This window comes from Vanellus vanellus (genome assembly GCF_965231255.1).
Source record: "Vanellus vanellus genome assembly, chromosome: 7".
NCBI classification, from domain to species: domain Eukaryota; kingdom Metazoa; phylum Chordata; class Aves; order Charadriiformes; family Charadriidae; genus Vanellus; species Vanellus vanellus.
This window is the reverse complement of record NC_138912.1, coordinates 14,141,186-14,157,282: the sequence shown is the minus strand read 5'-3', so window position 1 is coordinate 14,157,282 and position 16,097 is coordinate 14,141,186. Positions and strand designations below refer to the sequence as shown.

General features: G+C 39.4%; 1 protein-coding gene across 1 annotated transcript in view; it reads left to right on the top strand.

Annotated features, from left to right (window-relative positions):
- Nucleotides 1-4,360: 4,360 nt before the first annotated feature.
- The window catches only part of CFAP58 (cilia and flagella associated protein 58), a gene marked incomplete at both ends in the record, with an annotated part of 63,871 nt that continues 52,134 nt past the window's right edge, over nt 4,361-16,097 (top strand). Inside the window, 5 exons of the mRNA XM_082486406.1 lie at nt 4,361-4,432; nt 6,104-6,385; nt 11,430-11,578; nt 13,083-13,239; nt 15,310-15,504. Coding sequence (XP_082342532.1) covers nt 4,361-4,432; nt 6,104-6,385; nt 11,430-11,578; nt 13,083-13,239; nt 15,310-15,504 — 855 coding nt within the window. The remainder of the gene's footprint in view (nt 4,433-6,103; nt 6,386-11,429; nt 11,579-13,082; nt 13,240-15,309; nt 15,505-16,097) is intronic.

Genomic DNA, 16,097 nt, shown 5'->3' with positions numbered 1-16,097 from the left:
GTGCCACCTAGTGATGTTCTTCCTTACAACAGCATGGTGTGAAAGGGAACACATTTCAACCCCCCCACTTTCGGGCTTTCCTTTATCAATTCTTCTTATCGTTACTTTCCAGTCTCCACAAGGTTCATTTTACACTTCCCAGAAGACATGTACTGTCATGGTCGCTGCCCCAAATTGCTTACATTCTCCTGGGTGACGTTATGATGGGATTTTACTCTATTTATTTATATCTCTGCAGTAGCCCATAAATCCTTACACTCAGGAAGCGATGGCTTATAATTTTCATGCCACTACAGTTTAAAACATGCATTAAATTAACTGCCTGAGGGTTGTGACCTCAAATAAATCAGTGAGCAAATACTTCTTCTCTAGTAACCCTTTCTACACACACACAAACACACTCCACTGATGTGAACCTCTCTTGAAACAGGTGATTCTGCTTATTTACCATAAAGTATGGGTATCTCTTGAACGGAGTCAGATATTCAAAAAAATAAATAACAATCTTTTCAATGAATTGAAACTTTCTGGGTCTTGCTTGTCCCTGCTGTTAATGGAGATTTATTTCTTTTTATTTAAGGTGATTTATTTATTTATTTATTCTTCTGTGGCTGTGGGAGTTTTTTACTCTTACCAACAGAGCTGGGAACATAGGCTCAGCTTAAAAGGGAGCATTAAGAAGTGATCCCGCTTCAAGAGCTCCATCTTGTCTAGAAGTTCACTCTATGACATGAGCACATCATTTATAGCCATGACAGTCACACCACCATTGCAGGATGGCAGATGTGGTTATTTCCACTTTACTGATGAATATAAAGCACAGGGAATTTTAAGTGGCTGGTCCTAAGCTACAGGAAATTCTTGCGGAGGTCAGAAACCCAGATGTCCTCTTGAGTGTCATTCCAGCTCCTTGGTCACGAACCTGTCAAGGCATTCTGTATGTTCCTTGTAAAATTAATCCAAAGTAAATATTTGAGTCTTGTCACAGATTTGTGTTCTGTTTGCACTTAAAACTATGCACTGAGAGTTGTGGTGTTTTAAGGCATGGTGGCTGGCTTATCAAACATGAGCTTTAGTGTGAGTTATCACGGATTCCTAACACGGTCACCCTACTATATCTGCACTGCAGCTAGAGGTGCAGCTACCATGATGGTGAACTCATCAAATTTGAATGAATTTAGCTCAAATAGCACTTGTCATGAAGCCCAGCCTATACAGTCACCCTTAGAGGGTCTCACAGGACACAAATCACCAGGAGTTTGGAAAACAGAAGCTCATTGGAATGCCTCAATAAACGGTTATTATTTTTGGACACATTTATGCTGTTACCCAAAAGTGTAAAGTGTAAACATGAACCTAGAGCACAAAGGTAATTACCTTCCTTCATATGTTTCCACTCCTGCTTTGTTGTTAAAGCCATAAGAAAGAGTATAATAAATATACTCTTGGTATATTTGTAAATTTGTAAGTTTGAACATGTTTATTTTGTTATATCATATAATGTCTTTGGTTTTTTCTTTTTTTTTTTTTTTATTTCTGAACATAGCCCCTTCCTCCAGCAGTATTTTACTAGTAAAATGAAAATCATGTCTTTTGATATGTGGCTGTTTCATTTTAAAGGTCTGCAAGTTTGGTCCTTTTGAGAATATGAAATTCTAGAATCAGGGAATTTATCATGACCATCCTCCTGGTAATTTTATTATGTAAGAAACATTTACAAAAGAAAATGAGGAAAAAGAAGTGCACAAAACTTAGAAAGGAACTTTATTTTTTTGTTAGAAGTGTGCTTTGAAATGAGTGAAACTGTTTCAGCATGTAGGATATTTTGTAAATTAAGTCATACATATCAAGAATAGGTTATAAAATGTGTATTATTCTCCGGTTCTAATGGTAAATTCAGACCATTTGAAAGCATCCATAAATTGCCTATTTTGCCATGTAATCAGTAAAATGAAGCACTACAATTCAGGCTTCATTAAACCAGGAAGAGAAAAAGTTTTCCATCATCATGATTAGTTTCAAGTGGTACTTTAAGGTCATAACCAACATCCATTCTGCTAGGGAATGTACACATTGTACAATACATTCCCTGCCCTAAAAAGCTATCAGATGAAACAATTTGTGACCCCATAGAGATAAAAACAACTATTTCAAGGGTTAGCTGGGAGTGGAGCAAACAGCAGCATCTGGTACTTGGGTACTTGAGCACTTGAGCACTGTCAAGCATTGGAACAGGCTTCCCCGGGAAGTGGTGGAGTCGCCATCCCCAGAGACATTTAAAAGGTGTGTAGACATGGTGCTGAGGGATGCAGTTTAGTGGTAACTTGGCAGTGTTAGGTTAACAGTTGGACTTGATGATCTTAAAAGTCTCTTCCAACCAAAACAATTCTATGTCACAGCTCTCCAAGTGCAGAGCCACCATCCTGTGTTCCCTTGTTCTACACCATGGTTTGTACAAAATTATTCACACGCACAGGCAAGCTAATGTGAATTGTCAGGTGTAATGAAATGACAGAAGCCAGGCTCCAAATGTAATTTGTGCCCCAAAACTGCACAAATCCCCTTTTATCTCAGTCCAGAGGACCAACCCTGTCCTTCCATGCCTTAAGGGGACGTCTGAGGGAGCTGCTGCACCTTACCGACCCCAATGCTCTGCCCAGGGGACAGCTCCTGGCCTTTCACGTCAAAGGGGAAATATTCCTCAGTGTCGTCGATTAAAATCCCTGATGGCTGAATTTCAACAGCAAGATCACAGAACCACAGAATTGTCTAGGTTGGAAGGGACCTTTAAGATCATCGAGTCCAACCATTAACCTAACACTGCCAAAACCACCACTAAACCACGTTCCTCAGCGTTACACCTACATGTCTTTTAAATACCTCTGATAAGATAGGAATCGGAGTGTCTTTACAAATAAAGAAGTTAGCTGAAACTGCTGAAGTTAGATAACTGAAAAAAGCAAAAAATTGAACTTTTCACCTTTTGAGTTTAGTGCGCATGCTTAATAAGCTTATGAATATTAACCTCTCCATCTCTGGGCGGCATAAAGTTAGAGTTAATGATACATGTGACATATGATATGTATGATGTGAGGGGAGGTACATGTTAGGGAAAAATAAGTAGTAGGTGGATCAGGAAGTCTGTAACTTCCAAGTACCTCAGCCAATGGGGAAAAGAAGAGGGTCATATGCAGTCGGGGCGTTAGGATAAAAGGAGGCTGCATCCTCTGGCAATTTTGAGAGACACCACAGGGGTATGCCCTAGTGGACTTTCCCTTTATTCAAATGAAGTAAACTATTTCCAGGACTCCTCTGTCTCCTTTGTGAACACCAACCTCTGGCAATGAGATTTTCTGCACACCTCCAGGGGATGGTGATTCCACCACTTCCCTGGGCAGCCCATTCCAATGTTTGATAATCTTTTTGGTGAAGACATTTTTCCTAATATCCATCCTAAGCCTCCCCTGGTACAACTTGAGGCCATTTCCTCTTGTCCTACCACTTGTTACTTGGGAGAAGAGACCGACCCCCACCTCTCTACAACCTCCTTGCAGGTAGCTGTAGAGAGCGATAAGGCCCCCCCTCAGCCTCCTCTTCTCCAGACTAAACAACCCCAGTTCCCTCAGCTGCTCCTCATGAGTCTTGTGCTCCAGACCCCTCGCCAGCTTTGTTGCCCTTCTCTGGACACGGTCCAGAATCTCAATGTCTTGTAGTGAGGGACCCAAAACTGAACACAGTATTGGAGGTGGGGCCTCACCAGTGCTGACTACGGGGGGACGATCACTTCCCTGGTCCTGCTAGCCACACTATTCCTGAAACAGAAAGCTACTTCAGTTTTTAATTAATTTGTGGAGAAAGGAGATGACGTACGTGGTCAGCTGCAACAAGAACAGCTATGACTTCCCCGGAGGCCGAAGGGACGCGGGGCGGGTGGTGTGTGTGTGTGTGACCAGGGTCTTGTGCAGGGCCCCGACGGGCCTCTTGGAGTACACCCTGGGCCGTGGGCCCACAGCGCTGCGGGGCACACGGAGCCCGCAGGGCCCCGCAGGCAAACCCGCCCTCCCCGTCCCACCGGCCGCCACCGCGTCCCCGCGGCCCCAGCCGCCCGCCCGGCTCCGCCCGCCGCCGTTGCTACGATACGGCGCGGCGGCCTCCGCACCGCCGCGGCCTGAGGTCGCCACAGCACCGCCACCGCCACCGGCCCCCGCCCGGACCCTGCGGCCCCTAGCCCGCCGGCAGCATGGCTGAGGTGAGCCCCCACCTCCTTTCCCCGCCTGTTTTTTGGACAGGACGAACGCTCTACCTCAGAATAAGCCCAACGACATCATCTATGTATCATCTGTATCTATACACCGGGTCTATGCGGCGAGTTACTTTTGTGAGCAGAGCTCAGTTAGTTCCTCTGTTGGAAGTAGGAGCGATCAGGCTACTTGTACGTAGGCAGTAAGAACACTTAAATTTTAGGAACACCTGCTCTTTTATGATCATGGATCTGATTCTCCCCCCCTCTGCCCCTATATGCTGTTACTGCTCTTCTTTTAACTCTGTTTATGATCACAAATGTAAACGAGATCCAAACTAAAGGTTTGATGTTGGAGAGGAGGATGAAACAAGAAGAACCCCAAATTTGTTGCCGTGAGAGCCAGAGGAGGTTTGAAGGGATTAAACACCAAACTTGGGCCATGCTGCCCTGACCGCCCTTCCAGCCAACAGGAGCCTGGGTTTTAGTATTCGAGTTGCCTTTCCTCTTTTCCCATTGAAGTTTCTGACACACAAAACCACCTCAAATCAGAGTCTTGGCAGGGAGGGGGAATTTGAAGCCGATGCCTCTGCCTCAGCACATCTCACGGCCTGACCTTTCTTTCAAGTTGTAAGGGTCTGTTTTTACCTTTTTAATTTCAGGTTTTCCAGGTAGTGTGAACTTATGTACTCCCCCCCCCCCCCCCCCCAAAAAAAAAACAAACCAAACCAACCAAAACCCAAATAACAAAACCCAACAAAACCAAACCAACAATGAAACAAATGAAATGCCATTTTAGTCTCAGAATTTATTTTTTTTTTAGAATTTGGAAAATTCTCACCTTTAAACTATTTGTGTTCAAATGGTGAGTAGGAGCCAGACCATTTTTGAAATAGCAATCTATTGGTTTGAAGGGGGCGATAGGAGGGCAAATTTTTCAGGTTGTGGGAGCTGTGCATCTCATTGCCTCTCCTCTGTGAGGGGGGCTCACCATATATCCATGGCCGGTGCTAACATGAGAGCTGCTTTCCTATCCAAGTGAGTCCACCTCTGAGATGCAATTATAAGGATATACCTAGGCTTCAGATTGCAGCATAGAGACATTCCAGTCAGTTTTGAGCAAGCGTGAGTAATGGCAGCAATGTATTTGTGACAGCATGAAGCATCCTGTGGGCTGATTTATCTTGCTAACTCCCGAGAAGTGGCCATACTGCCTCCCCTTGGTACTATTGTGTTCTGTTGAAGGGTATAATGGAGGGTTATTTTAAGCTGTTTTGAAAAATGTTTGCAGAATTTGGTGTCCAACAACTGAAGTGGCAAAATTTAGCGTCAGAACTGAGCTAGATCAAAAATGTCCCTTGTGAAAGGTTTAAAACAGTAGTATTTCCTGTGGAGGAAGGATTGGCTTGCATCGGCATTACTGGAGCTTTCAGACACCCTTATCTGCAGGCGATTTGCTTGCACTATCTCCATAGAAAGCATAAACTAATCAGACTTTAGAGTGTAGAGAACTGGGAAGAACTGAGGCTAAAATACTGGGCTTCCTGAATAGTTGATGTATTATTTAAACACTATCAAAATGATGATATTTCATAGACCTATCTTTAAAGTAGTTGTGGTACTCAATTACAGGAACTCTGACTGTTAAAGCACAAGTTATTTCAGTAAAATCGGGGGAGATCTGTTTGAAAAATGGCCTGCAATGTGCATATCATATGCTAGTAAGAGAACTGTTATTTCAGAAAATTTTGTCATGATTTCTTAGTAGCTGTTATGCACTCAGTATATTGCTTTTTTATATTCTGGGGTCATAAATGAGGTTTTGAATTCCTCCTTGTTGATTATCTATCTCATTTCGTTCAGGAAAAGTCTAGCAAACCATATCTAGAAGAAAGTGCATTTGAAGCACTGGAAAAAGACTTCCAAGAAGTCATCAATCTACTTAAGGGAGATAAAACTCTGGAAAAATTCCGAATAGAATATGAGAAGCTCCATGCTGTTATGAAGAAGTCTCATGAAAATGAAAAGCGTCTCATGGAGAAATGCAGGGAGCTGAATGCTGAGCTTGTGGTGAATTCATCTAAAGTAGCTGCGCTCACAAAACTCTCTAAAGATGATCGGGGAACTATATCATCAATGAAGACGGTAAGGTTTTTACTAGAATTAAATATGATGTGAAATTGTTAATGAAAAACTTGGCACTAAGGAAAGTATCTACAAACCCACTTTATTTTATGTAGACAACTAGCCAGAGGACTAAGTACAAAGCTGGCATCTCCTGTTCTTTAACCTCTGCTTTGCTATTGATTGCTTTGTTTCCTCAGCCTGATATTTTTACAGGTCCCAGTCAAATTCTGTGTTTATTTGCTCTAAACCAAGTCCATCAGCTTTCAAGTACTCACTAATAGCTTTTGTTTAAGCTTTCCCTCTGTAAAATAGCGTATTTTCAACTTAATATGCAGTTTTTGATTTGTTAATATTTTTGAAGGGCTGCTTGGATATTTACTATTGCCAGAACATAAAAAAAATCTACTTACTTGCTGAAATATGGATTGTAGACCAGGGAAGTGTCATAAACTCATATAAATAAATGTTTCACGGTGTTTCTGAAAAGGAATCCTATATAGCATTTCAATATGATTTTACCAATTTACTCTGATGTGTTCTTTGTTATTATTGATTTGAACTCTGTCAAATCAAATTGCTTGACGTGCTAAAAGCAGTCAGTGCTTTTAGCCTTACAGTGATGTTTGGTGACGAGAAATGTAAAGGTGCCAATTGATCAGAAGACTGTATTTTGAACTTTTTTTCCTTCTGATGATTTAAAAACTTAGGCTGTGGTACCTAGATAGGCTTTAATTTAGTGTTTAGTTGAGAAACCTCCATGCCTTACAATAAAGTGTTTTCTTCCAGTAAAATAAATTCAGTGTAACAATCCAGAGTGATCTATGGGCACTACAGAAACAGAAGTTCTTTGAAATGAAGTTTCTTGTCCTTAGAAATATGAAGAAAATACACTGTCATTTTGTGGCTGCAGTTTGCAAGTCCATGGTACTGCTCAAAGAGTCCTCAAGGATGAGGAAAAACGCATAGAAAATCTTGTTGATTTTCACTACTGCTAATCAAAACCTGGTAGGTGGGTGTCAGGAACTGCAATGATCTTTATAATTTTTTTTCTGCTATTACACGGCAATACTCTGAGTGTGAACAGTAGCAGAGGCAATCCATCATGGTGTTCCCAAGCTGAGGAGACATTGTCTTAGTAATGTCATAAAACTGTGGAGCGGGAGAGTAGGAAAAATAAGAACCTTTCCAATTTCAGCGGCTAATTTGAAGCTCAGGCAAGGTATGGCTTAATGATACCACCTACTATTGAACCAGCTAAGAGATTTTGGAGTGAAAAAGCTGCTTGACAATATGATCCTATTAGAAATGATGTGCAATGCACAACATGGGACATTTCAATTCTAGTGGTGTACTGTGGGACAGGTAAACAGCACCAATACTTTCTCAATTTGGGTATGGGAATTAGTCTTTCCCTTAAATGTTCAGGAACTATTCGGATATTGTTTAAAATGTTAATGTTATGTTTTGGTGTTTTGTTTGGTATACCCTTCATATTTCATGTTATTTTCCTTTCTGAAGGTAAGTTCCATTACAGCTGTAGTATTTCACTACTGCCTTACTAACATTCAAAAAATGTTTTGCAAGTGCCCAAGGCAAGCGTTGAGGAAAGTTCAAGTGCTAAAATAGCAAAGATTATATTCTTCAGCGCTAAATTAAACAAACAATCTGTTCCACTGTTTAATTTTTTACAAAAGTTAGGAGTATCCTGGTGGGGCTGTTCCTGTAAAAATGGTATAGTTGCTTCAAATTAAGGCCCTAAATCTTGGTGACTTGATGGGTCATCAGAGTAACAGGTGCACAGCCTTCCTCTTCTAGGTCATTGTTTCATATACAAATAAAAGTTGCAGAAGCAAATTTTTTCTCTATGTGAAGCCTCTTTTTAATCAGTAGGATTTGTTTGGGGGCAGGGGTTAGCTACACAGATCAGTCGCTGGTAGGACCCAAGTGAATAATAATCAACAGTCGTTAACTCTCTGATAGTTGTTCAGTGCTCTGTTTTGTAGTTTTAATAAACAGGACATAATAGTCTGCTGTTTACAGTCGTACCAAAGGAGCGAAGTGCCAAGATGTACACCAAGGGAATACAATTCTCTTTCATTGATAAGGATACTAATCCACAAGGCTGCACTGGAAGAACCCTAGGAAGGGAATTTATAGGAGCTTGTACTGCCCTGCTTGGAATTACCAAGTTTTCAATTTCCGGGGGTATCAGTCCAATATCCTAAGAAAGCATTTCAGTAATTCCAAGTTTCTGAGCAGTGAAACTGCTGTGATCTTTTGGGTTTTTTAACCACAATAAAGTAAGGTAGTCACACTTTATGAATTCTGCTTCACAATTTCCAGAGTTCCAGTACCTCTCCAAAAATTTTTGAATGATTCTAACTACAAACATCCAGCGTACTTCCATCTTTAATTATACAATAGACTGCAATGCACGTTACCTACCTAACCATGTACTGCAATCACCCAGTGATACTGACATACTCTGCATTATTTCAGTTCCCCTCTCCACTGAGTAAAAATGTGAATATTTTCTCAATGAAGGCTTCCACTGTCAAAAATTTCCTCCTCTTTACTTTTGAATTTAAAGGAAGTAATCTGTTGATCCACTACTCAGAGCAAAAAACACAACCAAGAAACAACTACAGTGATGCCCAGTTTTGCTGTTGCTGGTCTGTTATTAATAGGGCCATCACCTGTGCTTGCTAACCTTATTAATGAAAATTGGTTTTATCAATAGAAATTCAATAAAATTGTTTTTACATATTGAAAATAAGATAAATTTCAAAAAGCACAGCTTAGGGTGACTTGAAATCACTGCTTATCTGAATGGTCTCATTGACTTCAGGGGATCACTCTTGCGAATACTCAACAGAACCAAATACTCACTGAAGCCAGTAAGACCTCTCAGAAGGCATATTGATTTTATTCACCAGTTCTATCCCCCAAAACTCCAATCTTAATGATTTAATTCACCAATTTTAATCACAGTCTAATCAGCCAGCAGGAAGCTTTGATTTAAGTAATCAGCTTTAATCTTATTTTCCATTTACATTTTTCTAGAGAAAGGTTGGTTGCCTCTTACTGGTTGGCAAATCTGAAACATGTTTATTTACAGCTATATTTTATGCTTTTCTGCCAGTCAGGCTGATACACTATGTCTTCATGCCATTATTTCAGACTATTATGCATTTATTTAAATTTCATAATTGAACATTTTAATCTAAGATAATAATGAAAAATTTATTATTTATCAGATGATACTTAATACTTTATGTGTCATCATTGCTGCATTTGAATAAAAATTAGAACTCAAAATGTGTAAAATGTAAAAACTGACTTTAATATTTAAAACTGTTTAAGTATGCTTGATACATAAGTGAAAAGCACATTTTTTAAGATAAATTTTGAACCAAGTAGTTTATTAAGTAATGAAAATACTGTTTATAGGTAGTGAATTTAATTCACTATAGTCTCCTTCAGAATTTCTGAACAACTAAAGCCCATGGATTAACTCTTTATTAATAGGTTGGGGAAAAAAAAAAAAAAGAGTGAACATTCCTGATCTTTAAGCTCCAGATGGTTTCTCAAATTTGGATATTCTGAACTAGTTGAATAAATAAAATGAAAATGTATTCCCTCTCCAGTTTGAAGAGGCTACAGATGTTATATTTTGTGTTAGCTTAGAGTAAGTTCTGGTAGCCTGTTACTTCTGCTAGTTCGATAGCTTGAATTTTTAATTTAGGCAGTAAACAGCTAAGTACTACATTTATTTGATTTAAAAGAGTTCAACAAATATATTAACAATATACCATAATATAGGTGTTATCATTTTGAGTTTAATGTTAAAAAGGCTTTTTTAGAACCAGATATGTTAAATTTCAATAAAGAACTGCTGTGAACAATTTAATATAAATTAAATTATCTTATATTCTTCATCATGGAGGGTTTTTTTGACTTTTTTTCCCCTGCCCCATTTTCATATGATGCAAGTAGGAGTTGAAAGGGATATTATGGCCTGATGTAATGATGTTTCTATCTGGCTCTGCTTGGGGAGACCCTAAAGCTAATGTAGAGCTGCACAGCCACAATTGGAGTCTAAATCTGTACAAGTCCATCAAGTCCAGAACTCCACCATGAGCCAGCCGAGAAAAGAGCATGAGAGAGAGGACATCATGCTGTGATCTGCAGGGCAGGGACTTCTAGTGTCAAAAGTAGTGTATTTGTTATTTACTGAGTCTATTGGAATTTTTCTTTCAGTCCAGTTGCTTTCTGAATCTACACATTTTTTTAGCACTGGATTCCAGAACTAGTAGGAGCTTGGTTTGAACCTGGCAAAGAATAAGCCTGCTGTGTGATTCTTAAGGGTCTGATTCAAGGGAAAGAGATGCAAAGGAAGTTAAAAAAACAAGTGAACCCTCCTCCCCTATCCTGTTTGTGGATATCAAACCCTGGGCTTGTGAGAGGCGCACGGTCTGTCATTCAAGTAATTCCATGTGCTGAAATTTGGCATGAGAATTGTGGCTTGTCTAAATATATGGTTAAAGTAAAAATACACTACAACCTTACAGATGAAAATGAGCAAAGAGGGAGAAAAGCCCAGATTAACATCTTTTTTTCTCATCCAAATCTGTGATTTGGATGTTCATTGTCATAACAGCTAATAAGATTTTTACAGACATAAGTGAGCTATTTAAGTAGATGGTACCTTTGTGGGCACTGATTTTTCAGTAAGTTTTTTAGATATTAGTGGGACTCACAAGACCGAAACCTCATAGAATGAGATTTGATAATGTTGAGATCCATGTGTTAAAGAAAATGTATTAGAGCTTTTGTGGTGTAAATTGACATAGCCTGAATGGCTCAAAGTGTTTGCTATGCCCTCATCCAAAATAGAACGAGGGCAAGGCAACTAGTGAAGAAAACTGTTGTCAATCTAAGCATGAAAAGGCATGAAAATCTATTTTCTTAAATAACCAAAATGCAAGGCAATTAATTTTTAATTTGTTGTTCATTTTCAACCCAATTTAATTTATGTAATTGTTTTCCATTTTGTTCCTAGGAGCTTGAAAAGGCCTGGAAAATGGTGGATACAGCCTATGAAAAGGAACAGAAAGCGAAGGAAACGATTAATTCACTGCAAGAGGAAATTGCTCATCTAACTAACTTAGTTGAGCAAGGATCTGGAGTATCCCTAGGACAGGAGCACAAGTAAGTTTTTCCCAAGGAGGAGGAAAGCCAGATCTGATTTTCCATCATTCTACACCATTTTAGCCATTTAGACACTACAAAGGCACTGGAAAACAGAGGGAGAAGTCTTTTCTGCCTTTTACTTTTCTCATGAACATTTATTGGTCTATGCGTTTGTGCAGTGAGCAAGTACAGAATCAGACTCAGAGTGAGTTCATTCAGCATTAGATTAAGCTGAGAGATCAAATAAAAAATCAATATTATGCACTTTCTCAGTATTTGTCATATTGTTTTATCTGACTGGCATTTCAACATACTCTGTCTTTGAGAATAGGATCCTGTCAACATTTTTACATATGATGGCAGCGGGGTCAAGTAGACAAGTCAAGGAAGCAGAAGGCTTGATTTCTCTTCTGTTCACAGCTTTGTTATAAAGCATTATCACTGTCTGTATTCTGGTTTGTATTTTATATTTATAAATTTTCAAGACTATGGGGTTTTTTTTACTGAACACTTATGCAGCCACTAGCATAGAAGGACCTAGTGTCAGGTGGAGCCTCTAGCTGCTACAGTGTGTAAATAATAATGATCCTCAGGAGCTGCTCAAAAGCCCTCCAAAAGGTAATGTTTCTAGTATCAGGCTGTGCTTATGCAGTAAGGTTAAGTGTAAACTCAAAGATAAGAGTATAGTATATTGACCCTATGACCTGTGCACCTTCTGTCAAGATTGCTGATGGTTGGCCCAGCTGGTTCTGGCTTGAAATTTTCACACTGAGTAAGGTATTTATTTTTGTTATGCATTCAGGATATGTATGGGGCATGCTCATCTCCCCATGCACGGTGTATCCAGGCTGCATAAACAAGACTTGTGTCTGTAAGCAAGGCCTTTAGTGTGCTCAAACATTTCTCCTCCAAGGAGTATGCCAGCATGTAAACCAGCTGGATGTATCAGAAATCCACCACTTCACCTTTTGGCCCTGAAATGTTCTTTTAGAAATGTAGGGCTGTTTTTTAAGGTTGAGCTTGAACCCATACTGCTTGGACTTTCTTTCAGATTGTAAATGTATCCAAAGAGGGAGCCTGTTTTATTCTTAAATTAGATGACTGTTAAGACATAACCCAGTTAGGTGCCCAGTCAGGTAAGCTGCAGAGAGAATAGTTACAACAATGTAAAATTTTTGGTCCCTGGATAATTTTGCAATGGGCGGAGAAGAAGGAATTCTGTTCCCTGTTACATTTTTGGGAAACTGAAGGTTTCTTCAGACCCATGAGGATGTGATATAACAAGAAAGAGCAATTTATTGGACTAGGTTAACTTTTAAAGGTGCCTATGTTGATGGTGACTGCAATCACAGTAGACAGAGCATATAATTCAGTTGATCAGCAGAGCCTTAGTCCAAGAGGAATTTAAAATGAAACAAATGACTTCTTAACTCCTGTTTCTCACAAAAGATCTTGCTCTGGCATAGGAGGAAGAACAGAAAGGGCCTGTGACACTGGTTGACTATTATTTCCTTGTTTCCAGTATCCAGGATTTGCTAAAATTTAAAGAAGAGATAACAAAGGAGCGAGACCAACTCTTGTCAGAGGTTGTGAAGTTACGTCAAAGTCTAACTCAAGCCACAGAGCAGCAGCAGGCTACAGAGAGGGCAAAAAACGAGGCAGATCAATCTGTTATGCAGGTCTGTACAGATCACCAGGTGGTGATTTTAGGCTTTGTCCTGAACTATTCTCCGCTCTTGCAATTGATCTCCGTTGACTAGTATGGTACTGCCTGTTCTTTCACATCTCAATCATTTTCAGGAGTGCTCAGAAAGTAGTCTGTTGTGAATGATTTTTATATTTTTCTCTACTTCTAGGCCATGTCCTTTGCAAAGTGAATTGTCATGTACCTGCTACTTCCATAGCTTCCCAATACCCTGAATGAGGCCAAAGCCCCTTTGCCTGAATCATAGTTATCTTTCATACTGGAGATAAGTTTTTTTTTTCTGCATTGTAAAGCCTTACGCCTCCAAAGAACCACTTAGAACATAGACCTGGAATGGAGATCCTACGTCCCTTGCTGTTGGCAGTGGTTGTCATATGATGCCATACCATCATTTGTAAGAATGTATCAAATTCTGACTTAAAAGCTAATTAGGCTATTTTGTCACCTAGTGCTTATGGGAAGCTTTTCCAGAACCTCACTTTTCTAATGGTTAGAGACTACTTCCTTCTTCACACTGATTCCTACATACTGTCTTTCAGCTTAAATAATTTTTCACCTCACCGGTGTCTGTAGAGAGCAGTCATATTCCCTCTCAGCTTTACTTTTTTTGTCTCCTCATTAATTTCCCTGTTTTTCTAACTGAGTAGACAGTTCTTTACCGATCAATATGTATAGTTTCCTTTAAATGTGTATAGCAGCTAGACATACATAAGACTGAGGATCAATAGGATACCCACTGAATGGAGATAAAGTAGAAAGGGATGTAAGATGGGATACAGAACTCTGATACATCAAATATAAAAACATTATAATGAGGGATAAAAGAATTTAAATCAGAATATAAATAGGGGTTGGAGCAAGACAACAGGAGAAAGGAAAAGCAGAAAAGAACGCAAACGAAGAACAGAAGAGACGGAAGCAGTATTTAGCTTACATTTTTTTATTAATCACAAATAGGAAAGTAACGATCACTCTAGGTCTTGTGCATAGAACTCGTTTCTGTTTCTAAAGCAGATGGTTGGGAATGTATTACAAGAGAATATAAATCTTTGCTTTTCTGACAGCACTGTGGGCAAGGGAGAAAAGAGAGAGGATTGGAACTCCTGTCAAAACTCATTGAATCTTGCCAGCCTTAATCTTCTGATACTCACTTCATCAGCCCTTAAATTTACGGGATTGTTACAGCATTTGTAACCACCTCCCATTCTCCCAGTATGAAATTATTCTCTACTTCAGACTGCTTAAATGACAACGTCTTTTTGAAGATCCTGTTGAAGACCCTGTCAGTTCTGGCAACTTTTCATCTCTGGGCTCAGAGGGAGAGGAATCTTTAAGTGAAGAACATCTTTCAATTGCTGGTCCCTGGCTGAACTGAATGTTTCCATGTGGATCAACCCCCTGTGTCTCCCCTCTGCTGATTCTGCTCTATCACATTTTTGGGGAGGGAGAGAGCAGGAGTCACAAGACAGTCTATTAAATATGAGAGAAAGCTCCTCTTTCAAAGCTCCCGCAGAGGAACTTTGAGAGCAGAAAGATTGAGAGCAGTTGTGGAAATGAACACTGGTCTGACATCTCTCACTTTCCTTTACTATCAGTGTAATAAGTGTTTCTGCTGGTGAGATAGAAGAATCAAAATAAAAATCCTTGCACTACAATGTCAAGCCCAAACTAGTTTTAACGCTGCATTCACAAAGTACCACTTTACAAGTAACTTACAACTGAAAATACATTTGTGCCACTGCATCTCCAGAGGAATTCTTTTGTGTCTGAACTGTATCAGACCCTTCTGTGTGGGTGAACTGACTGGTGCTTAACAAATTCTCGTCATCAATAAATAGGTTCCCTCATGCAGGATTTTTTTGTTCAGCCACTGAAGAACTTATTTACTTCTGAGAAGATCTGACATAGTCCTTGTAGTAGAGTGTACAGTAGTATAGAAGCTGTTGTTTTCAAAATCAGGAATAGTAGAAGGAGAAGTGAGAGGCCTTGTTGTCCTGAATAAAAGGCAGCAGAAGTTAAGCTTTTTTCTTCTCTATTATTATAGCTTCAGCAAGAAATCCAGCTGCACCAGAATGAGGCATCACGAGAGGCTCGAAAGAAGGAAAAAATGGAGAAGGAGCTGAAAAATCTTCTAGCTGAAATGGATAGCAAGCAAGCTGAGATCAAGAATTTACAGCAACATATACAGAGGAACAAAGAGGAACAACTGAAAATGGAACAGCATCTAAAAGAGCAGAAGGTAGGGTATATGGCACGCTGTTTTCGTCAGGTCTAAGATTAGGATCAGATGTCAAAATAGGAAGAAAATGGATTTTCCTGAATGGAGAGGAAGGGAGATTATTTTAAGTTAATAAATTTTAATAAATATTTGTTTTAATACAAATATTACTTTGCTAATAAATAAATATGTAAAGCTTGCTGTCAGATTTCAGACACAATTCCTCACATAAATCAGTAGTGGATCACAATGATATTGTTGGAGATCATCTTGAAAAGATCACAGCAAATGAGACAAAATCTGTGAAGAGCATGGATGATAGTAATGGGAGACCACCAGGTTGGACTTCTGATGTGTATTGCCAGTTTTGCCACTGATTTACTGTAGTGGCATTGGTAAAGTTATTTTATCTCCACCCCCTTCTTTCTTTTCTGTCACAATAATTTTTGTCTACCCCTCAAGTTTGTGGAAGAATTTCTGTGAAAGGGCATAGAACTGTCTTTGTAAACCTTTTTGATTGATTTTCCCCATTTTGTTTCTAAAAACTTTATCTGGAAATGTCCTAACATAGTGTTCTGCAAGTGTTTGAATTTTCAGGTTTTCAGTCCATTTCC